This window comes from Callorhinchus milii, unplaced genomic scaffold (genome assembly GCF_018977255.1).
Source record: "Callorhinchus milii isolate IMCB2004 unplaced genomic scaffold, IMCB_Cmil_1.0 Scaffold6, whole genome shotgun sequence".
Taxonomy (NCBI): Eukaryota; Metazoa; Chordata; class Chondrichthyes; order Chimaeriformes; family Callorhinchidae; genus Callorhinchus; species Callorhinchus milii.
In genome coordinates, this window is record NW_024704747.1 from 16,683,758 (window position 1) to 16,708,205 (window position 24,448).

General features: G+C 46.2%; 1 protein-coding gene across 1 annotated transcript in view; it reads left to right on the forward strand.

Annotated features, from left to right (window-relative positions):
• The window catches only part of LOC103176831 (leucine-rich repeat flightless-interacting protein 2), an 86,728-nt gene that overhangs the window by 37,936 nt on the left and 24,344 nt on the right, over window positions 1-24,448 (forward strand). Inside the window, exons 3-14 of the mRNA XM_042336353.1 lie at window positions 9,649-9,735; window positions 11,602-11,619; window positions 11,916-11,963; window positions 13,801-13,845; window positions 14,373-14,423; window positions 15,621-15,653; window positions 16,813-16,860; window positions 17,732-17,788; window positions 17,940-18,002; window positions 19,172-19,252; window positions 20,581-20,646; window positions 23,302-23,379. Coding sequence (XP_042192287.1) covers window positions 9,649-9,735; window positions 11,602-11,619; window positions 11,916-11,963; window positions 13,801-13,845; window positions 14,373-14,423; window positions 15,621-15,653; window positions 16,813-16,860; window positions 17,732-17,788; window positions 17,940-18,002; window positions 19,172-19,252; window positions 20,581-20,646; window positions 23,302-23,379 — 675 coding nt within the window. The remainder of the gene's footprint in view (window positions 1-9,648; window positions 9,736-11,601; window positions 11,620-11,915; window positions 11,964-13,800; window positions 13,846-14,372; window positions 14,424-15,620; window positions 15,654-16,812; window positions 16,861-17,731; window positions 17,789-17,939; window positions 18,003-19,171; window positions 19,253-20,580; window positions 20,647-23,301; window positions 23,380-24,448) is intronic.

The following is a 24,448-nucleotide window of genomic DNA, read 5'->3' on the forward strand; positions in this document are numbered from 1 at the left end:
AGATGAGCCAACAATGGCTTGTGTTCATCTTGCACCTCTGGGGAACAGACTCCCTAGGGAAACGGTGGAAGCAGAAAGTGTTGATTCATTCAAATACAAATTAGATCGATTTCTTTTAGAAAATAATATTTGGGAGATACAATATATGCGTGATTTGAGACGTAACGTATACTATGTGTGGTATGATTGGAAGAACTAGGCAACTGTGGATCTAAGGTTCACAAAGCTTTCCACTCTGTTGTAGACTAATCCATACAGAATTAATTGCTATCGACATCTCTGTTATTGTAGCATGCGACTACCAGGGTGGTAAAAGGTGAACCAGATGGACCTTGGTCATTTTCTCGTCTAGTAATTCCAATGTTCCTACGTGGCATGAATTGTCTTAAAGAGTTTCAGGGAGACGATGGGGAAACATGAGAGGAAATTAAAAAGCAGAAGGTGATGGTCAAAGACCTGGTCATAGAGGATTTCAAAAGTCTAGGGAGGGAGGGGAATAATAATCCTTGCATTTGATGCAGTGCCTTTCACATCATCTAGAAGTCTCAAAGCACTTCACAGGATACACCATAAAGTGTAGTGACTGTATATTTTGTGAGCAAAACGTGGCAGCCAGTTTGCGCATAGTAATGTCCAACGAACAGCCATAGGGTGAGTGACTGATTTTATTTGGGAGATTGGTGTTAGAGTATTGTGTTAGAATGCCAAGGGCAGAGGCACCAGCTTCCCCCAGAACCTGCGTCGCCCACACCCTTCCCCATCGTATGATTAGTTTCTTGAGAAATTCAATGCACCAGCCGAACTCAGGCACATCCTGTCCCACATCCTCCCTCTGAACATGGTGAAGTCATCAACAGCCTCACGCTCGCTCACTCACTTGCTCTCTCTCTCTCTCTCTCTCACCTCCCCAACACTATTTCTCTTCCCCTTCCTCCCTTGCAATCTCTCACTCTCTTTTTCTGGCTCTTTCTGTCTGTCTCACATACTTTCTCTCTCCCTTTCTCCTTTGTCACGCAGACTTTTTTTGTTCCGTCTCTCGCTCCTCTCTCCCATACACTTTTTTCCATTATCTCTTTCTCACACACACTGTCTTTTCTCCACCTCTTTCTCTCTCGCTCCTGAGCTGAACGAGATTCCAGTGAGTCCTTCAGATTTGACCCTCTCTTGTATACTGTGCAATGAAAGCCGTACGTCTATCGGAAAGTGCAGAAGGTCATAACTGAGGGTGTTTCTAGTCTGACATTGTGAGTTTTAACGTAAGCTGAAAATGCATGACAGGATATAATATAATATTAATCTTTGCATTTGATATAGTGTTTTAACACGTCATTAAGACAGAATAATACGTCACAGAATATACTGTAAAGTGAAATGACTGTAAATTTCGTGGCGAAAAAGATATAGACTGGCCAATGAGGAGCTGCTCATGCCTCTGCTCCAACCAAAAACAAATTGCATTTTAATAACCTCTTTCATGTCAGGATGACGTCCCAAGGCACTGGACGAGGGTTTGCTCCTGAGCTGGGCATTGGAGTCAAAGCTCTTAAAACTCTTCATAGGATATACAGTAGTGTAGTGACTGTCTGTTTTGTAGGTGAACGCAGAATCCTGAATGTCCATTCATTGGATGGTGGACACGTTTTGTAATATAAAGTACTCAAGCTGTGCTCTTGCGATGCGCTTTGACCTGGCACGTCTTGGCTGCTCGAATATCCATTCAGTATAGACAGCTGGACAGACACGAGGAGGGGATGGAGGGAGTATGGCTGTGCCCAACACAGCATGAGCGGCCTGAGCTGCTGGCACTTTGAACGACATGCAACGACATGCACGACACCTGTCGGGGAGAGATGCACGTGTTCAGGTGTGGTGCTGAAAAAGATCAGTGAATCTCAGGGGCTGCCTTAGAATACAACAGGACCTTGTTAGCACCTCAGTAATGAGGGCAGCACATTATTTAGGACACTTTCTGACTACGTTTAAATTCAACCCAAATTTCGCCTACAAATGACAGTCAGAACACCTTTATGATATATTTTGTTAAATGCTTTGAGACATCTTCCTCATCTGAAAGGCCCTATATCCCTAAATCCCAGACTGACGAGTAAGAGCTGAATAATAATAATCCTTGCGTATGATATAGCGCCTTATCATGTCGTTGCAATGTCTCATAGCGCTTCACAAAGTATATTGTAAAGTTGATTGTTTGTGGGTGAAATACAGCAGCCAATTGCGGACAGCAGAGTGCCAGAAACAGTCATGGATTGAGTTACCACATTTTTTTGGAGAGATTATTCCTCCTGGAAAGCGATCCGCCAATTGACAAAAAAAAAGGTTCCTACTTACTGCTAGGTAAACAGAGCCATGTGAAGTAAGGAAACTTGTCTAAGGTTTTGCCTCGCCTCGTCCCACAAACAGTCATGGAGTTTGTGACCAATTTTATTTGGGGTCCTCTCGCTTGCGAGGTGAGTGCTTGAACCACTACGCTATTCCCTTGAGTTTAGAAAGTTGAGGTGTGATTTGATTGAGGTATTTAAGATGATAAAGGGATTTGATAAGGTAGATACAGAGAAGCTATTTCCTCTGGTGGGGGTGTCCCAAAAAAGGGGCATAGTCTTAAAATTAGGACCAGGCCATTTAAGAGTGAAATCAGGAAGCATTTTTTCAATCAAAGGGTAGTAGAAATCTGGAATTCTCTCCCCCAAAAGGCCGTGGATGCTGGATCCATCCACATCTTCAAGAGTGAGGTTGATAGATTTTTGGTAGGTCAGGGTATTAACAGATATGGAGAGATAGCGGGAAATCGGAATTGAAAGGATTAGTTGAGGTACAGTTCAGCCATAATCTAATTAAATGACAGAATAGGCTTGAAGGTTCCTATGTACAGCACATAGGTCAGTGGTGAGTCTCTCTCCCCCCACTGCACTTTTGAGTGTTTTAGTGCTCAGCGGTTTCTTCTAAGACAGCATCCCTTGGGAAACTAACCTTTTTAAGAAGCGAAGCTCCCTTCCAGAATTTTCTGTCTTATGTTCGGCACTGAGGGTTTGCGGGAAAGTTCAAAGCTGAACAGAGAGAGGGCAGCTTTTTTTTCTACAAAAAAGAGTGCAGGAAAAATATACTGCAGCAAAGGAAGTTTCAGAATTTTCTGTGAATTAAGTAATTTGTCTTTTGTTGGTGTTGACAGTCCTTGTGCTGTGAGCTGGCTTTAATAATGATAATACAGAAATAATAATCCTTGCATTTGATATAGTGCCTTATCACGTCCTTGAGAAGTCTCAAAACACTTCACAGGATATACTGTAAATTACAGTGACTGTGTAGTTTGTGGGTGAAACTGGGTAGCTGGTATGTGCACAGCAATGTCCCACAAACAGCCATGGAGTTCGTGACCAATTTTATTTGGGGGATAGTTGGCCAGAACATTATTCAAATGGCTTCCTCGCCAGTCTCCCCAGTTCCATCATCCTCAAAATCCAGCTGATCCAAAACTCCGCCGTCTGCATACTCACCTGTACTAAACTCCGTACCCCCGGAGTTGTTGTGATTATTCCTTTCCCCTTCCCCTCCCGTCCCTTCTCCCCCCCCTGACCCCTGCTCAGGTCTGAAATGCTGTACACTGTCCAGCGCCTTGGGACTTCCTCCGAACGTGAAAGGCGCTATACAAATGTAATCTTGTTGTTGTTGCTGTTGTTGACTCCGGGAGAAACTCCCTTCTCTGCTCGAATAACGCCATGGGATCTTTAACATCCATGTAAACAGGCAGATGGGACCTCGGTTTAATGTCTTATCCGAATGATGGCACCTCTGACATTGCAGCACACCCCAGCACAGCTTTACACTATATGTTTCCAAGTCCTGACTTGGGGCTTGAACCTACAACCTTCTGACTCAGAGGGGAGAGTGCTACCACTGAGCCAGGCTGACACGTTGTGCTGCGAACTTGAGCACCGCAGTTATCTGCTGGGTGATTGGAGGGAAAGTTGACCAGGATTTAATTGACTGATGAGCAACTACAGTGAGCGGAATTGTTCAGTAAAGGGTACTCACTGTTATCATTCACTTTATCTTCCCACCAGCACTGCTTGCTGCCAAAGGCAGAGGCACAGCAGTGAGTTTGCATGTGAGGCCTTGCTGGCAGACAGTCCAACGTTAATGCTGCATGGTACCAAGTTTGACCCAAGAGCTTAGACACCACTTTCTGCTTGAGACCATTAACACATTCAGAGCGTGACTGAGAGTCACTAATAGCTGATTAATGGGATTTAAGCAAAGGTTCAGAAGGATCCAAGGTTACATTACTCCACATTACTGAAGTCTATGGCTGCTCAAAAGAAATGTTTATATAACCAAAGCAGCTTGTGCTTGACCGGAATTTAGTGGTGCACAAATGGGATTAAACTTGTTCGTGACTCGCTCCGAGAGTGCAAAACACACGCTCTCTGTGTGAGTGTCTGCACAGACGGGGACCAACCTCTGGCTATGGAATAATGCAAACACGGGGGAGTCTCATGTCCCAAGGACCCACTTTTTCCGGGATTCGGTTTATCAGTGATCAGTAGAGCACATGATCACGGGATTGAGGAGTGACTTGCACTGAGCACACATGCTTTGGTACAGTAAGTAATAATAATAATCCTTGTATTTGATACAGCACTTTATGTTGTTAAAACATCTCAAAGCACTTCACAAGATTTACTGTAAAGTGCAGTGACTGTGTTTTGTGGGTAACGTGGCAACCAATTTGCGTACAATTCTGTGTCCCAAAAACAGAAATGTGAATGACTGATTTTATTTGGGAGATTGTTGGCCAGGACGCCAGCAGAAACTCTTTTCTCTTTTCGAATAGAGCCATAGGATCTTTAACGGCCTCCTGAACAGGCAAATGGGACCTCGGTGTAACATCTTATCCAAAGGACGATACCTCTGACAATGCAGCAACCTCTTCCTCCCACCCCCCCATAACACTTTAACAAGGGGATTAGATTCTCAGATAATGGATTGCAAATTAATAGGCCCCTTGTGGAGGGACCTGTGTGGTTTGGATTGTATTATATGACACTGAGATTTGCTGGTAAACACGGATTTACTCATACTTACCTTGCAGCTGTCACAGGCTTTCAACACTGTAAATCTGATCTTTTGAACTATCAGAAGTTCTTCCGCTGGGTGGGGTGGTGGGGATTCTTATAAGAACACCCCCACCCCCCAACCTACACGGATTAATCAATACACTGATTACCTAGTGCTGTGTTGAAGATCCTAGGTTCAGAGTCGGGCTGGAACTGAGTTAGCTGATCTCAACCATGGAGGTGGAATAGATATAGTGAGAGCTCTACATACGTGCGTCACCTCCACATGGAACTTTCCCTGTGTTTGAAATGCACTGTACAATCTCTCCCTGGAGGGATTCATCCTGTTTATCTAATTTCTGGAGACTATTGGGTGAAAGTTGGACCCCAAAGTGTGCGTTGGGGCACTGCTGGAATCTAACCAGCTAAAACCACATAGCTTGCCATTGAAAGCTTCCGCTGCTTGTTCAGCTTATAGGGTTAATAGGAACTGAGTAGGAAAAGTCCCTGCTCTAAGTGACTAATATGCAGTTCCGAGTCCTGCTGAGGCTGTCCGTGCTTCCTTCAGCAGTGCTTTGGAATACTGCGGACCCGCCTCGCCCAGAAGCTGGTCTACCAAGACAGCTACAGAGGGCTGACTCGTTCCGACATTCCATTGCCAGGAATGTCACCTTGGAGCCAGTTCAGCTCCAAGGAAACCCCACTTACCTCCTTCCCAAGGAGCATAAATCCTGTGAAGAGACCCCCTGACCTGAAAGAATTGTTATTAAGTCCTTAACTGGGAGGATGCTGTATGTTGGTGGTCCCAAGGTCACATTTCCAAGAAAAATGTATCCGATTCGAAAAGTTGCCACCTTCACCAACCTGTTTCAAACATCCTTCTCTTTATTGTTGGCACTCGAGCCGATTGAATGACTGACATTCCTGAGGGCCAGTCACCTGTGACCCTCCGGGAAGGAGGGAAGGAGGAACCGAGGGAGGGAGGTTGATCCTCGGTTTAGGTTTCAGCTCACTCCACACTCGGGGAAACAGATGATCACAATGCAGGTGGTTTGAAGCTCATGTACAGTGAGAGGCTGGTACCGTTTCCAACTTCAACACAGAGCCAAGCTGACTCCTTCTCACATTCTCCCATCTGAGTCGGGCTGCCTCTCTATGTTCGGAGCTGCAATCAGTAGGAAGGTGGGAACTAAACTTTAAAGTGGGACTCTGCTCTAAGCAGGCTTCAGAGGCTGATTTGTTTAAAGATGACTAGTTCCGAACTCATTTGATTATGAAATTAGCAGTGGATTAACATGGTGATTCATGACTGACAAATAATGGCAGACGCATGAGTAAGGCTTGTAAATCAGGGAGAAATCTCAACCGTGTCTGCGTTTACTGTGTTAACATAGTACAAGGTGATCAAAAAGTTGTGATACCATTAAAATGTCTAATAAGTCTTAAAGAAATGATGATATTTTTGTTTGTTTTTAGATAATAGGGTAGTTATCACGACTTTTTGGTCACCCTGAATTACAGAGCGCCCAGAATTTAAACGGTTTCTGAATTAAGTCTGTGTTAAAGAACTTGGTGTGGTGTGGATTTCTCCCCATTAGTTTTATACACACCCTCGATGTTTAGTTCACTTGATTATGACAAAAGTGCCTTTGTTCTGTTCATTGTAATGGTAGTCAGGACTGTCCAGACTAATTGGACAGAATGACCTGTCAAGTGAACCATCTCGTTTCAAAGGTTTTCCACTAGTGATAGAGCCACCGATCACTGCTGAATGCTGGTTGGAAATAAGGACCACTCTCTGCTGGGCAGCAGCTTTCTGGTGGGCAGAGTGTGCTCAGAGTTTGTTAATGTGCCTTCTCTGCACTGAACTGTGCGTTTTGCCCACCAAATAGGCAGTCAGACCACTTCACAGTACATCCTATGAAGTGCTTTAAGAAGTCTTGGCAACGTGACAAGCACTACATCAAATGCAAGGCTTATTATTGAACAGAGCCTGCAAGGAGTTTTGGCCTTGTTTTGTGACTCAGTCATATCTCTGGGCCAAGTGTCAGACAAACCAGTCCCAATTGTGTGGATGTGATTAACCTGTTCCTTCCCCTCGGTGCTCCCCTGAGGCTAGGGCTTAATGTCGACAGCTATTTAGAATCAGTAGTTGTAGTTATAATAATAATGATACTTACATTTGATGGAGCACTTTCAGGTCAGGTCGATTGAAAGTGCTTCACATGATATACTCTGAAGTGTAGTGACTGTGTTTTATGAGCGAATGTCTTGTTTTGTCTTGTTTTCTGATGCAAACACAATCAAAATGAATTGCTGTCAGGTGTAGTGGATGTTTATGTGCAGGAAAACCCAGCGGACAATTTGTGTACAGCAGGGTCTCGCACTACACTTGTCAGCGCTGTCTTCTCCTAGGTTCACAGGGATCCTGGGAATAGTTTAGGGAAAATAGGACCCGCAAAATAGGCGATACCCAGCTGAGTCCTTTGGGGGAGAGGACTGACCTGACTGGACTGTGTCTGGGTGACCTGTGGCCTGATCCAAACGGATCTTGTGATCTTCACTCGTATTTTAAACCCTGAGCAAAGTGTTGCCATGGAGCTACTTTCCAAGCTGCTCTGGATCCCAGTGTTCAGCCGTTTGGCATTCCCCATCATCCACTTTGCTTATGATTCTAGTTTGGTTTTCAATGAGAAAGTTTGTTAACCAGAATTTCTCACAGTCTCTCCCAATCTCGCGGTGGGCTGGCCTAGCTACTCTCCTGTGCTAGGTGCTCAGGTGAAGGTGCCGGTGGGGTGGGTGGGGAGTGAATCCCTGACCATGGAAATGTATGTTACTGTCAGTCAGAAGGAGAAATGGGTTTCTCTCTGACCTCGTTCTTCTCGCTCAGCTTTAGCCGTTCGTCACTGAACACAACAAGTTACCCATTAACCCTGCAGTCACAAGGCTCTTTGTACGCGAATGCTGATAAGGTCTAAATAGCTCAGTTACTCAGTGTACTAGGAAGATGCTGAAACCAGCTCCTCCGCATAACTCTATTCAGGGGTATGTGATTCATTCCTCAATTCTGATCTCACTCACAGTGATGAGAAAGGTCTCCCCATCAGGGTATTCATGCAAGCGTGATGCCTTGTCCAATCAGCCCGCTGCCCTGGACCGGCTGCAGATCGGAGGAGACCATGGACCACCTCTTCCTGGAGTGTTAGTACGGGAAGGCTGATTCAATGTGGTGCTGGGGGAAGGTCTGCATTGTTAGAGGTGTCATCCTTCAGATGAAACATTGCACTAAGGTTCTGTCTGCCTGTTCAGGTGCACTATTTGCACAATAATAATCCTTGCATTTGATATAACGGTTTTCACGTCTTCTAGACGTCTCAAAGCGCTTCACAGAATATACTGTAAAGTGAATTGACTGAATATTGGTGGGCGAAACGCAGCAGCCAATTGCACGCAGCAGAGTCCCACAAACAGTCGTGGATTGAAGTGACCAATTTATTATTTTTTTCTTGAGGGATTATTAGGTGTGTGGAGTAAGGAAACTTGCCCAAGGTTTCGCCCTGCCGGGAATTGAACCCAGATCTTTCGCTTGAGAGGCGAGTGCTCTAACCACTGAGATACAGGACTCCACAAGAGAAAGGAGTTTCTCCCAGCCTGCTGACCAACAATCCCCCAGATAAAATTGGTCATTCACTTCATGGCTATTTGTGGAACATTGCTGTGCACAAATTATCTGCTGTGTTCACTTACAAAAAACACAGTTACTACTCTTTACAGTATGAAAGCTCTGCGATGTCTTGATGGCATGATAAAGAGCTATATGAAATGCAAGGATAATTATTAGTATTTATTATAAAACGGGGCGTGATGGGACTGGGCACAAGCTGTGAGACACAGTGTTAAACTTGATCAAGTCTGGTTATTGGACACGTGTGTCAGCCTGGCGCAGTTGGTAGCATTCTCACGTCTGAGTCAGAAGGTTGTGGGTTCAAGCCACACATCGGGACTTTGAATCACATAGTCTAAGCTGACAGTCCAATGCAATGCTGGAGGTGTTGCTTTGTCAGAGGTGACATCCTTTGAATGAGACGTTAAACTGAGATTCTGTCTGCCTGTTCAGGTGGATGCTAAAGATCCCACGACATTATTCAAAAAGAGAAGGGAATTTTTCTCTCCCCGTGTCCCGGCCAACATATTCCCAAATAAAAAATTGAGTCACTCACTCCATCGCTGTTTATGGGCCATTCATTCCTGTGCCTAACGGGGCTGTACGTTTCGCCCACAAAATACATAGTCAATCTACTGTATAGTATATCCTGTGAAGCACTTTGAGACGCCTCAACGATGTGATAAGGGGCTATATCAAATACGAGGATTATTATTATTAAGGGATCGGGAGCCAACCTGTCCTGGGCCTGGCTTTACCACCGACTCATTCAGTACAAATCGTGCACCCAGCCCCGCGGGTAAACCAGTGTGAGGGCGTCAGGTGTGACTATGGGAGAGGCAACTATCTGTCTTGAGGTAGGTCTCGGTTGCTGAACACAGACCCTGCTCTAACATGTCCTTCCCTTGATTCCAGGCTGAGGCCAGACTCGCTGCCAAGCGGGCAGCGCGGGCAGAGGCCAGGGAGATCCGCATGAAAGAACTGGAGAGACAGCAGAAGGAGGTGAGTTGCTGCAATTAGTCTCCGCCTGACATGCTAGAGTCTCAAACCACAGTGAGACTCTGAGAGTGTTTAGGAGTCATGTTTACTTAGGCGGGGAGTGGGGGGATGAGGCGGAGGAGGGAGGGTGTATCATCTTTCCAGCAATGCTGCTCTGTAACTGGATGTTGGGAGGGCAGGAGGGGAAGGTTGCAGTGGGTCAGGTTATAGGTCAAGCTCCTTTACTTTGAGTGGCTTGAATAAGGTTAAATGAGCTGATACACAGTGACAGGAGCTGGGAGCAGTGAGATCAACTTGTACTGTAGAAGGTGATTAGCAGCACATGCACTATTGGTATTGGTTGAAGTTGCATTTTTCCCTTCCTGTTGAATTTTTGAGCCTCCTCACACGACTACCCCATTTGGAGGGGGGTAGAGAGCGGAATCTTCCCCTCTCTCCCTCCCTCCCCATTTGAGGCTGATTGCCTGAGGAGGCCCTCCCTATGGAATTGCTCTGTGTACCTATATTTCTGTGCTCTGGATTGGACAGCAGACTGACTCCTTACTATATTGGAGGGATGCTGTTCTGTGGTTCTGTGTATCTCCCTCTTGAGGACACATAACAGGTTCTTCTTCATTTATACTGATGAGTTTGAGTTACTGAGCTCAGGGCTTATTTGATATAAATAAATAATAAATAATCCTTGCAATTGATACAGCGCCTTATTGTGTCTTTGAGATGTCGCGTATATTCTGTGAATATATATATATATAAAGTATATATAGCGCCTTTCATGTTGGTAGGATGTCTCAGAGACCTACACTGGATATACACTGTGTATTTTGGAGGCGCGAGACACCTCGGTTCAATTCCAGGCAGGGCAAAACTTTGGGCACGTTTCCTTACTCCACATATCTAATAATAATCCCTCCAAAACCCCCCCCAAAAATTGGTTATTTTCAATCCATGACTGTTTGTGGGACACTGCTCTGCGCAATTGGCTGCCGTGTTTCGCCCACAAATATACAGTCAATTCACTTTACAGTGTATTCTGTCAAGCGCTTTGAGACGTCTAGAAGACGTGAAAAGAGCTATATCAAATGCAAGGATAATTATTATTATTATATGCTTTCAGCAATGTCCCACAAACAGCCATGAAGTGAATTATCAAATTGATCTGGTGGATTGTTGGCAAGGACACCGAGAGAAACTTTCTCCTTCTTTCGAATAATGCCATGGGATCTTTAATGTCAATGTGAAAAGGCATGGATGGGACCTTGGTTTAATGTCTCATCTGAAGGACAGCCCCTCTGACTTAGTCAGCTTAGACTGTGAGCTCAAATTCCTGCTGCGGGGCTTGAACCCACAACTGTCTGACTCAGAAGTAAGAGTGCTACCACTGTGCCAGGCTGGTGCCAGCAAGCTAAGACCATGGGGAACCTGGAGTCTATTACAGGTTAAGCTCCTGTGGAAGAAAAGCATGTTCTCCCAGTGTGCTGCCCGTCCTCTTCCAGATTCACCAGAGGTGAATCGGTTGTTCTTCCAGGGTGTGGGCTGTCGTTGTGGTGCCCGAAATAATCACAATATCTCAATGTTGCCGCGTGAAACTCTTTGAGACGTTTTGATGTGATGAGGCACTGAATCATTTTTCATACACTCTCCTTCCGCTTAATATTCAGATTTATTTTGAACAATGGGCATCTTGGGAGCTTCTCAGACTATTGGCGAACTCCCAATGTGAACACTTAGTGTGAAACTATAGTTACCAAGATTTTAACATGGACCACAGTCATGGTTTATGGCTCCTGTTTATTAAAGTTCTGCTGATGTTCTTTATTCTTTAACTTTTCTCTTTCTCTTCTTTTCCTTCTTCCTTCCTTCTCCCGGTAGATTTACCAGGTTCAGAAGGTGAGACTTGTCTAATTCTCCTCGCCGAACCTCCCACCCGACCCCCGTCATGTCTCACTCTATGTGTGTGTGTGTGTGTGTGTGTGTGTGTGGACAGAGGATTTTCAGTGTGTGTCTGATCATTTTTTTTTTGCATGACAGACACTGCGTAAGCGCAGGCTATCACTGTTAAAATTGAAAGACAGTCTTGGAGGTGACCACTCTCTCGCTCTCTGCTGTGCCGCATGCTCACCACCGTCTCTTTCTCCTACCGTCTCATTCTGCTCCTAAACTCTCTTTCCCTTTCTGTCCTTCAGAAATATTATGGGCTGGATACAAAGTGGGGCGACATCGAGCAGTGGATGGTAGGCCTGCACGCAGTGTTGTACAGTCCAGTACCTTTAGCCAGTTGGCCAGTCCGTGTTCTACCATTCCCTTACCCCACCCTCATGTATATCAAGCCTGAAATTCCACCTGGTTTTATTTAGCCTTTAAGACTATTTTAACCTGAGAAAATATAAGATTACACAGAATTGTAGAAAGGTCTTTAGAAGTTAGTCCCAGTTTTGGAGGCCGGTTTACCACAGTTCCAAAAACCATCCCAAAGATAAATTTCCAAACTTCTGCTTGAACTTAAATTTGAAGGTGACAGGCTTAAAGGTTGGGACCGTGGGGAATTTGAGGCTTGTGGGTGAGAGTGGATCATTGGGATTGGAAAGCTCGGTGGACGGACTCACTCCGACATTTCTGAGGAAGGACAGTCAGTGGCTCTCTAAAAGAGGGAACGTCCCCAAACCCAAGGATCATAATGTAACCTCAGTCACCATTAAGCATCAGCTTCTCCCCCTGGAGATGAGCCGATTTGAGAGGAGACCTGATCAAGGTGTTTAAGACTCTGAAAGCATTGAATAAAGATGGGCATTATCAATAGGCTGTTTCCTCTTTTCGCTGAGACCAAAACAAGGGAGGGAGGGAAGTCACAAATATAAGCTAATCAGAGGCAGACCTAGAAGGAAGTTTAGGAGGAACTTCTTCACACAGGCTAGTGAGAACCAGGAACTCAGTGGAGGAAGAAGCTGTGGTTGAAAAGCAGAAAGTATCAACATATTGAAAAGGTAACCGGATTAATATGCGAGGGAGAAGCTAATAGGAACAAAAGCACAGGAATTGCTAGACGAAAAAAGACCCATAGTCCATCCAGTTTGCCTTCTACCATCCTTGTAGTCGCATGCTACAATAATGGAGGGGTAGGGTAGAGGGGAATCGAGGGGTGTGAGAGAGGGGAATAGGAGGGGTGGAGGCTGGACTGGAGTATAAACATTGCCATGGTCTTGTTGGGTCAAATGGTCTGCTTCTGTGCCATATTTCTCTATGTAAAGCAGAGGTTTTGCTGTTTGGATACAATTTCATTGCCATTTACACTCAATCCAATATGAAACCCCCAGAGATTAACAGCTCTCTCCTGACACCCTTAGTAACAGCCAGAGCTGAGGCCAGAAACTCCTCACCATCTCAACCTGTGGATCATTGCCTTAAAATGTTGCAATCATGTTGGGTTTTGGAGCTTTCTTAAATTGTTATCAGGTGTTATTACTATTGTTAAATCCAGGCTTTGGGGAGATGGTTTTCTAGAGGGACTGCGGAATCCCGGCTTCCAATTGAAGACCGGATTTAAGAATTTTTAACAAGTTTGGATGATCTTAAGTTTTAACTCAAAATGGTATTGAGGCTTGGAATATGAGCAATTATGGGCTGGGGCGTGGGGAGTATGTAGGGAGGGATATTAACATCTAACGTTGACGTGTAATTGTTATGGTTTATAATCGCTGCGTTTTCTGATCTTTCAATGACCGAGGGTGAAAGGGAGACCTACCGAGAGATGGGAAGTGAACTCTGCTGTTAATGTCCTGGAGATCGTTGTACTGTATTGTATTGTGTTAGCGCTGGGGAGCGTGTTACTGTGTTCACAGGCAGTGGGCTCTGGGGTGTAGTGTTCAGGATAAGCTCCTGCCTCACATTGTCAGCGTGCGGTTGGAGCTTTGGTCTCTGTGCTTCACACACACTTTCTCGCGTGCTCGATTTTGTCCCTAAATTGTGACCTGACTGTGATTTTTCTCTCTTTCTCCTGCCTCTCTGTGTTCTATCTTGTCTTTTGCTTTTTCACCAAACTTTCGGCTTCTTTCCTCCTCTGCGTGACTGCAGGAAGACAGTGAGCGATATTCTCGTAGGTTCAGAAGACTCCCTTCGGTTTGTATCCTCTCTTTCTTTCTGCAACTTCATGTTTCTCTTCCTTCTGTGTAGGTGTTTCTTTTTCTCTCTCTCTGACTTTGTGTGTGTGTCGCTCTCTCTCTCTTTCTCTGTGTCTTTGAATCTCTCTGCATCCATGTGTATGTGTCTCGTCTCAAATCCTCCCTCTTCAAACGCGCCTACGGTCATCACCCTCTCCCCCTTCTCCTTTGCTTGATTGACATCCAACTATATCCTTGGAAAGCACTCCGAGATATTACCCTATGTGAAAGATGCAAATTGTTGTTGTTTTCTTTGACTCTTTACCTCTGTGACTATCTGTCTGTCTCTATGTGTGATTTTGTCAGTCCCTGTGTGTGTGTGTACACACACGAGTGCGTATGTGTGTGCGACTCTCTATGCTTTCCCCTCTGTGCCTCTACCTGTTTTCTTCTCTCTCGCTCCTCTCTCCCTCTCGCTGTGACATTGCATTGCACATTCTTCATCTGTTCCCACCCTCACACCTTGTTTGTTGCTCATGCCATCAGGTGTCAGATGAAGATGAACGGATGTCAGTGGGTAGCCGTGGCAGCCTGAGGGTTAGTAACCATCTTATTACCAATTTCCCATGTTGCTGAGACTGTGACTGTCAGAGGATCGGTGGTGACAGTCGTCTGGACCTCCTCACTCTTGCTCTCGGATGTCTGTTTCCATTTCTGTATTTATAAGTTCTTAGCCATTTGTGTCATATGATTCTTTCTTTAGATTTCCCAAAGATCCCGAAGGGAATTATGAAATCATTTATTTGCTTTAACCATGTTTTATTTGCAATCATTTTGCATTTCGTATTTGCGTAGTTTTGAAGCGTGGTTTGGATTGACTGGAGCTAACTTTCCTTCCTTCCTCCCTTCCCCCCACTCCTCCCGCTCCAATCTTCCCTCCCCCCTTCTCCCCCCAGACTGGGGTGGGGGAGGATCTAATTTGTAGGATTTCTTACCCAGATCTCTCCATAAGGAACCCTGTTAGAATTCCCGTTGAGCTACAGGAACGGAGGTGAATTATGGAACTATGTATATTCAGTGAAGCGCTTTTGGATGTCTAGAAGACGTGAAAAGCGCTATATCAAATGCAAGAATTATTTTATTATTATTATGTCGAGTAGAGTTTTTGTGGGATAAAGTGGCGTACTTCCCGGTTTCCGTGCACAGTCTTTGTTTGTGGTCGAATTGAGGTCTATTATGTGAGGCGTGCGAATGGTTGTGTTCAGAGTGAATGCCCTTCATGGAGGAAGAGAGCAGCAGCTGTTAGGTGCTGTCAGAGGCTGCAAACACTGCATTGAGATCTGTGTAACCATCAGCTTTCAAAGGCACTGAGCTGCACTTACAGAGGGAGAGTCACCCCCTCTCCCAGCCCTTCCAGGAACTGGGATAGAGATGACACGTAAACATGCTACTTGTGGCTACCGTCTCTTAAAGGGGCAATGTCCCAAGTACATGCTTGTTTAGGCAAAGGACTGATGTGATGGACGGAACAGCTTTTGTTGTTCCGCCCTGTGATTTTTTTTATTTGTGCATTTGTTTGGTCAAGTTGGAAACTTCTCGAAAGTCAAAATGAAGCATCCTTCTGGAAGCCCCCTCAGGGATTCCAGAAGCTTCCAGTCACTCGCAAAGCATGCCAGCTTTTGAATGGAGACGTTTAATCTGTTATTTCCTGTGTTTGTGTACGACGATTTTTAAGGCTGCCTGTGTGTCTGTGTTTCTCTCTCTTTCCCCTCTCGCCACCATTTTACCGGACAGTCAGATCATGAGAGTGCTGGGGTCTACGGAGGGGTGAGATCACATAGCCTGCTTTTTGTGTTGAGTGATAAGCTCAGAAAATAGATCTTATACTAACATGAGTGAAATGCCTGTTATGTTGAGCCCAGTTGGCTGTAGTAATAGTGAATGCAGACCTCCAACCCCACTTAAACACAGCATCAATCCCATTCTTTGCTGCCCTGCACATTGACCTCTTGGTACCCTCTTCATCGCGCCAGCGATTGTCCTCCTGCCCACATGAGCACCAATTTAGTAACAAGACTGGGTACAGGAAAGAGCAGGGAGTGAGATCAGAGTAGAGAGCTCCCGTGGAAATCAGCACAGACACAGATGTGGAAAAAGAGCAGGAAAATTGAGTACAGAGCGCTGAGCTTCAGTGGGAGGAGCCAGCACAGAAACCATAGTGAAAGAGCAGAGTAATGGGATCAGTCTCCTCTTCATTTGAGTTTGGCCCTGTCTATCTTGTAGCTTTGGATACCTCAGCATCACCGTGTGGCTCCTGCGGAAGCATGTCTGAAGTTCATGTTGACTGGTGAAGGGTCTGTACTGCCCCCCTCTGCTCCCCTTCTCCACGGGCTTTGATAGGAATGAGGAAACTGGTGGAATCCATCTGGCTCATTGAGCCTATTCCTCCGTCTTATTAGATCCCAGTTCCCTCAACTTTTCTCCATACCCCTTAAACGCCCTTATTTAAGGAATCTTGTATAGTATTTGTTAGAGCACTCACCCTGCAAGCGAGAGGACCTCGATTTGATTACCAGGCAGAGCGAAACGTTACGCAAGTTTCTTTACCCCACAATCCCAATTCATTCTCCCTCCACATCCTTTCTGGGTCAGTGTATCTCTGCATGAAGGAATGTCTTCTGATCTCACTTCTAACCCTCTTAATTATAATTGTTTTGGATCCCTGCACCAGAGGGAAGTCATCATTATTTTAAGCACCTTAATCAGGTCACCCCTTAATCTCCTCAGCTCTGAGACCTATAACCTGAGTTATGATCTAACGCACACCCACGGGGATTAACCAGCCTGAGACGCAACCTGCCCAGTTTCTGGGCTGTTCTGCTGTGTGAACTGTGAGTGAGTCCCTCTCACTGGCCCCTGGCTGTGTGCATGTCGAGCCTGGGCCCTCCAGTCGCCCTCTCACTGTCTCTCACTTTGTGTAACACAGGCTGGACAGGCCCCCGAAAAGACGAAAAAGAAGAAGAAATCCAAAGCAGTACGTACACCGGAGAGAGAGTCTCTACTGTGAGGGCTCCAGAGGGAGAATCTGAGGGGTTAATTCATCACTCCAATCACACACTCACATTGAGTTAGTGTATGGTCGACTCTGCCCTGTCAGTCACTAGGAATTGGGGTGGTCCTGGCAGAAAGAGTGAGCCAGCAGACAGAAAGCTTTACCCCTCGCTCCTGTGCCGTTTTATCACGCTAGTTTTGCCGGGCACGGTCTTGTCTGTTTAGGTGTAAAAGGGGCACTCGCGCGCCTGCTGTGACCAGGCTGTGGCCTCCAAGTGAAGAGAGTGAGAGATTCCACCGGGAATTCGGTCTGATGGAAACTGCTCACAGAGCGAAATGGATCTATTTGTGGCCGCTCTGTTCACATGTGGGAACGTGGTTTATAAATAGCAACAGGCAGGCACGGGGTACTGTGAGCTGCCACACTGCTCAATGAGGGAAGCTTTCAGTCATAGCTTGATCCCTGTGGTAATGTGGCCATTGAGTCTGGTCAGTGCACTGTGGGCGTCTCGTCTGCCTGCGTGAGTCGCTCTCTCTCTCGTGTCTATCTGTGTGTGTCTTACTCTCGCGCTCTCGTCTATCTGTGCGTCTCTTATCTGAGTCTGTACTCCTTGTTTGCCTGGGTCTTTCTCTCGGTCTCTCAACTAGTTTCTCTTTCTCTTGACTCGTATGTTCACGTGTGTGTGTGTGTCTCGCCTACTCCTCTTGCTCTCACTTGATTACCTGAGGGCTGAGGTGACGTTGAGGTGGTGTTGAGTTGAGGTGACAATGTCACCTTTATTGTGTAATGCAATTGTTTGTTCTGGTCACTGCATCTCATCTGGTCTTGACTGATTCCTATTCTCTTTGCACAGACCAATGGCTATGATGAACTTTCTTACACCTCTGGCCCAAGTAAAAAGTCCAGTAGGGTTTGTATTGTGTGTGTTTACATTACAATAGTAATTCCACCTGATCCAATTCAAGGTTATCTTTTAGTGTGGTTTGACAAAGCTTCTGATACATAAAAAGACTAAAATCAGGTCTACCTGTTGTATTTTTTTTATCAATGGAAATGTACAGAGCTCTAGGTACAGTGACGAAAATCTTAGACCCTCAAAGATGTCTTCCAGAACGGATGCTTTGGTTGGTTGGATTTTCATTCCCTCCCACCTTCCTCTACCTCCCTCCGTGTGTATTTTTGCCTGTGACTGAAGAGGTGCCGAGTTTGTCACTCTTGTGTGTCAGGGCGTGCATGCTTGTCAGGCCGTGTGCGTGTCAGGGCATGCCCGAGTGTGTGTCAGTACCTGAGTGTGTCAGTACCTGTGTGTCAGTATGTGCGTACGTGCATTTTTGTGTGTGTGTGTGTAACCTGGCTCCAAGGTGACACATCTGACAATGGAATGTCAGAATCAAGCCAGGCCTCGGTGGCGCAGTTCTCCAGGGCACTGCTGATGAGAGCACAACCAGCCTGGCTCATTGGCAGGACCTGGAAGGGCAGACTAAGTCACTGGGGGCAGGGCTCCTGCTACCCTGCAATCCAAAGCCCTAACACAAGCTTGCCAGACAGCAATATCAATGGCATACTATGTGCTTTTAGCTGGTTAGACTCCAGTAGTTCTCCAACACACACTCTGGGGTCCCCAAGCCTTGGCTCTTGCCAACCTGCGCTTAAAACTTTCCAGAATTGTGTAAGCAGAATGCGCCCCACCAGGAGAGAATACGTATTCCTTTCCAACAATCTTATCACAGGGATTTCCGTGTGTAGGTGGGATGCCATGGAAATCTCAGCTTAGTTTGAATGATCTGAAGCATGGTGATAGGTTTCCGCATGTGTCAGACACCCGGGTAACCAATTTTTTTTGGAATATATTAGATAATTATTTCGGGAAGACAAGTTTGTAGGGCTATGGGAAGAGAGCGGTGGAGTGGGATTGAATTGGATAGCTCTTTTCAAAGAACAAGCACAGACACAATGAACCTAGTGGCCTTCTGTGCTGTAAAATTCTATGATTTTATGATCATATGATATATATGTCTTGCGAGTGTGTGTGAATGTGTGGGACATTTAGAGGAAGCCCAGTGCTGTGCCTGTGATGTTAGGCTGGGTTTGATCTCCGAGCCTCTTACTCAGACCTGGGAGAGTCTCCACCACAGGTGGCATAACCTGTCTTGTCCTCATGAACAAGGCTTGGCTCGTGCCAGCACCTCTCTGTCCTGTGTTCCCTGACGTAGTTTTAGTGCTTTTCCTCTCTCTCTTTATTTCCTCAAAACTCTCCTGTTTCCTGACTGTTTTTTCTCCACGTTTCGCACAGGGCAGCTACCACTTCGACATCAGTCAACACACCCCAGGCCTAAGCTCCAAGTCCCACTCCTCATCCCACAATGGATCCCGGGTCTGTCTCTCCTCTCTCTCTCTCTCTTCCATTTTCCTTTTCAGCCTGTGATTTGGGTGTGGATGTGAAATCTGTTGTCTCTCCCCACCCCCTCTCCTCCAATAGCACTACAGACTGCCTACCATACATTGAGTTTAGTAAGTGTGAGAGTTACAGACCAATAATAGCAGTGTCTCATTGATCAGTCCACAAAGTCATATGCAGGACAAGCGCAATCGCTGCTGTGCCGGGAGATTGCACTCCGAACACCACATCCTATCGCTAACTCCACACCCGGCCTCTCACTTTAACTTTCTGCCTTTTTGTGAAGTGATATTTCCTCCCGGCCTTCAGGTCCAGCCAGACGAACGGCAACCTCACTCGCTTGTTCAGTCACTCCCTCCCTCGCTCGTCCTCTCTGGAACGCTCCTTTGGGCGAAACAAGTTTTAATTTGAAGTTTGAACAACCACAATGTATGCTCCTGTTCACAGACTACGCCTCATGGTGTGCGAAGTACGGATTAATGGTGTCAAGACTTTTATATACCATTTGCTGTGTGATTGTAAGGTGCAATGCTCCGCGATTGTACAGTTCAGTGGAGTCTGACTGTTGCAATTGTGATGTAATGGAAATGCTGAATAAGTTTAACAGCAGTGATTGTGTGTGTTCCCAAAGAGATTGCTCTCCCCCCCACAACCCCCGCCCCCGGCATTTACAGAGATTCTCTGGCTGAGAGGTTCCCTCAGTCTAACCACACTCCCTCCAAGTTGCCACAGTTAGTGATGGGAGGAATCTGTCACCTCTGGATTTAAAGGGAAGAATAATTTAATAAAGTCTTCCAAATGAGGTGTAAATTATTGTTTAAGCCGCGATCTCTTCCTCCCGAGCTTTGCGGAGGGTGGAATCTGGACAGTCCCTTGGGATTAGCACTTCTGGCTCTCTCCTCCCCTTAGTCAGCAAACTCTGCGCCCTTGTGTTACCCTGTGTGAAGGAAGCTATATAAATGCAAATTGCTGTTGTTTTGTTTCAGTGTTTACTGCTTCAGGCGTGCTTCCTTCGTGACATTGAGCCTCTATATTCCATTGGCACTGACCCAATCGCGGAGTTTGCTGTGTCGCTGTGTGATACCAAGTTGTTCTGTTTACTGTTTGATACTATTATTTCTACCAAATACAAGGATTATTATTATTAGCATTGTTTGACACTGAGTCTCTGTGACACTAAGTTGTTGTGTGACATTGTGTCACTGTGTTAGTGATCACTCTGAGCTGATCAGGGTGTGACTGACTCTCTCGCTCTCTCTGTGACTGAACGGCTGGCTGCTTTCCTGACTGTGTTTATTTTCCAGGCGTCGCTGTATGAGGAGGGTGCGTACAGCGGGAATCGGCGCTGTAGCGCCTCCAGCTCCCGTGCTGTAAGGCTGTTTCCTCCATTTTGGTACCGAGCATGCCCTGTGCTGCCCTGAGCGTCCCCTTTCACTAGCTCCAGCCTGTAACCCTCGTCCCGGTAGCTGCAGTGCGATGTGCTCCCGTCTGTCTGTCTGTTCAGATCTCCTTGTCTCCTCACCCTCCCACCACCAACCCCCAGGGCTTGCACACTGATATAGTAGGGAATGGGGAAGTGAGGGCCGGGGGTTACTCAGGACAAGCAAAAGTATAATATTTATTTTAAACGGCCTTTTCTTGCCCTTTCTGGGGGTTCTGACCTTAACAAGTGACACGATTCCACCAGCACCCAGAGAAGAGACCTGCAACCTCTCCTTGGTTCAGCCTTAAACATTTAAGCGAGTGCAGATTCTTAATAGTCAGCCTTTATTTGGACCTGGATTTACTGCAGTTCTTAAAGGAAAAACACTCTCAAATTAAGACTGGCTTTAAGACTTACCCAATCCTTTTGTCACTTCCAGCCAGTTCCTCATCCCACAGTACCTGTTTTTTTGTGGGTCTAAAAGTTCACAGCAACAAATTACATTTCTGTAGCACCTTTCGCGTCAGGAGGACATCCCAAGGCTCTGGTCTGGATTGGGCATCTGATCTCATTCCTGCAGAAGATTTTGTTTTCCCTCCAAAGGAGAAGGAAGTGGTCGTTGAGCTCAATGAGGCTGTGAACCACCCTCTCCAAACAAAGGTCTAACCCTGTGAAATAAGTGAGCAAAGACGTAGAGTAGAGTTCGCTGCCAGAGAGGTGAAGAAGGAACCCTGCTCGCCCCCCAATTCCAACGTTCCTCCTCTTCGTGCATCGGTCAAAGTCCCTTTTGAAAGAATTATGGCCCCTACTTCGTTATTGGCTAGCAACAGGGTAATATCGTCACCTGCATAATCCTTACATTGGTTGTGCTATAAATTCAACGAGCTGGTGTGTGTGTGTATTCTATATAGAGATCTGTGACTATAACTGCCTGTAATGTACATAGTGACACTAACCACCCCCCACCCGTCTCTCCTCACCGAATAACCACTGACTGTCAGTTCTTGCACCTCAAATGTTGCTTGCACTGTGTGCGCGTGGAGCTGATGTTGTCATCTGTGTCCCGCAACTAACTTCTCTTCACAGTATCTCTCTCGGTTCCCAGACTTGTGCCCGATGTGATCAGTACAGCTCCCCTGCTCCGGCTGCGTGTGTGGGCTGAGTGTGTGTGTGTGTGTCTTTACGTAGCTCCTTCTTCATGAACTAAATGCTAACATTCCCAGAGTCAGTGGATATGTAATTTAACTGGTAAAGTGAACCTCATAATTGGCAGCAATGAGTGAGTGTCTATCGGTGCCAGGCTCCAGTGGCGAGCCACAATGGCATCCAAACTAGTTCAATGGTTTGCTGTCTGGTTTAAATAAATCCAAAAGGCTTGGGGTGGGAAGGGGAGATCCATGGAAAAATAAAGAGCTCTCCATACCTGCCTGAGTCTGCCACAGTGGGCTGGATACTTTGTGCTATTAATCTCTCAGGATATCCAGTGGGAGACTGGGTTATCGAGGTGGTTAAGATTCTGGAAGGCCTGATAGAACAATAAACAAACAAATTACATTTGTATACCACCTTTCACATTAAGAGGATGTCCCAAAGCGCTGAACAGTCAGGATTTGGACCCGAGCTGGGGTTTGGGATCAAGAGGGGTAGTTGTGGTTGACCAAAGGTGCAGTCGAAAAGGAAGGTCTTGAAAGGGGCCTTGAAGGAGGCAAGGGAGGGGTGAGGCATGCAGGGCGGGGGTCATGGAGCATGGACATGGAGCCCGCTGAGCAGAGAGTTACCAGGTCATAGAGGTAGGGATAGGGAGGAGCAAGACCGTGGAGGGCTTTGAAAGCAATAGGGAGAAAACTTTCCCAGAAGTCACTTAGTGAGGCGCAGGATTCATTAGCGTCAATGGCATCTAAGCATAGAATTGTTCAAAAGGGAAATTAGGATAAGGTGGCCAATAAAACAAGCAGAGAGGATGGGAAAGAGTAGGAAAGTGGGATTAGTAAAAAAAGATAATTTTGGTTTAGAAAAACACAGGGCTGGCAGTGGCACAGAGAGGATGGGCTAATCTTTCTGCGTCAAAAATGTCTGTGTTTGGGTGTGGCTCTGGCCTGCGACCCTGGTTAGAGCTCTGGCTGGTGTGAGGACTTTTCCGCGTTCCTCTCGGTCATTGAGGGGTTGGCATCTCTGAGACCAACAGAATGTAGGAGACAGGTCCAGGCCCTGAGGGACTCGGGCCATCAGTCAGTGTGGCTAATATGAGCGGCTTTTTTACATCATCAATCCTCGAGTGAGAGAGGGATGGAGGTTCCTGCTGAACAACTGCACCTTATTGCTTAAGGGGAGTTCAGGTTTCTGCTCCTAAGCTCCGTGAATGTCCTTCCCAGCTCTCAACGGGTGCAGGAACTCTCTCTTTCATGATCTTCCTCTCCTTTTAGAGTGAATAATTGTTCTCCTCCAGCATTGGTGTTTGTCAGTCTTTTGTCTCCCTTCTGTCCGCTCTTGCTGGTGGTTCTTTGCTCTGCGATTATGAAATTCTGCTTCTGAACACTCTATCTAATGCTTCTCTCTCTCTCTCTCTCTCTCTCTCTTTGTGCCTCCTGGGCTCGCATGCCAGCCCTCAGAGTACAGCTGCTTTTTGGGCTCAGGATCCCGTGCCTCGTCCCGCGCCAGCTCGGCACGTGCCAGCCCTGTGGTGAGCGTCTTACTTACCGCTGCCCTCTTGCTCTGTGCGATGACTGTTCCCAACCCCAACAGATACTCGGCAAATGTTGCAATTCAACATGACTGTAGTAACGCGCTTGTCTACAAATGTGTGTCAGCCTGGCACAGTGGTAAACACTCTAGCCTCTGAGTCAGAAGGTTGTGGGCTCAAGCCCCACATTGGAACTTGGAATCACATGGTCAAAGCTGACGCTTAATGCAGTGCTGGGGTGGGCGTTGCATTGTTGGAGTTGCCGTCCTTTGGATGAGACATTAAACCAAGGTCCTGTCAGCCTGTTCAGGCAGATGTTAAAGGCAGACATGGCACTATTCAAAAAGAGAAGGGAGTTTCTCTTGGTGTTCTGGCTGGCAATATTCCAGTCCAGTCCCAATTGGGATGGTCTTTCTTTCTTACATAGCTCCCTCCTCCTTCAATGCCCGTATCAAGACTTTCCTCTATTACCATGCTTTCAGCCACGCTCCCACCTCCCCTCCACCCCTCTTGATTCCAAACCCCAGCTCGGATGCAAATCCTTAACTGTCCAGCGCCTTGGGACATCCTTCCGATGTGAAAGGCTCTATGTAAGTTTAATTTTGTGGCTGTTGTCCTCCTGACATGAAAAAGGCGCCATACAAGTGTAAATTGTACTGTGCATCGCTGTGCACAAATTGACTGCAGCTTTTGCCTACACAATGCACAGTGACTGACTTGGATTTGACAGTAAATCAACAATTGCACTTGATACTTTGAGGTAATTGAGTTTTAAAAACGCTGTGTCACATGCAGACATTACAGTGATTCTAATTGTGAGGATTGGCCAGGCCTCAGTGGCCATGGTTGACCACAGGAGCTCACTGTGTGTGGTCTCGGGCAGAACGAGTGCCCTCAGCCAGCGGCGCAGCTCAGTGTAAAGCAGTTACACTGAGTTACACTGAGCAGTTGTTTCATGGTTCTAGTTTGTACAGGGTGTTCACAAAGTCCTGTTACCCCCTTGTTTTTGTTCCTGCAGTGCACTGACCAACAACTCAAACACATGGAAGAATGATGATAATTGTATTTA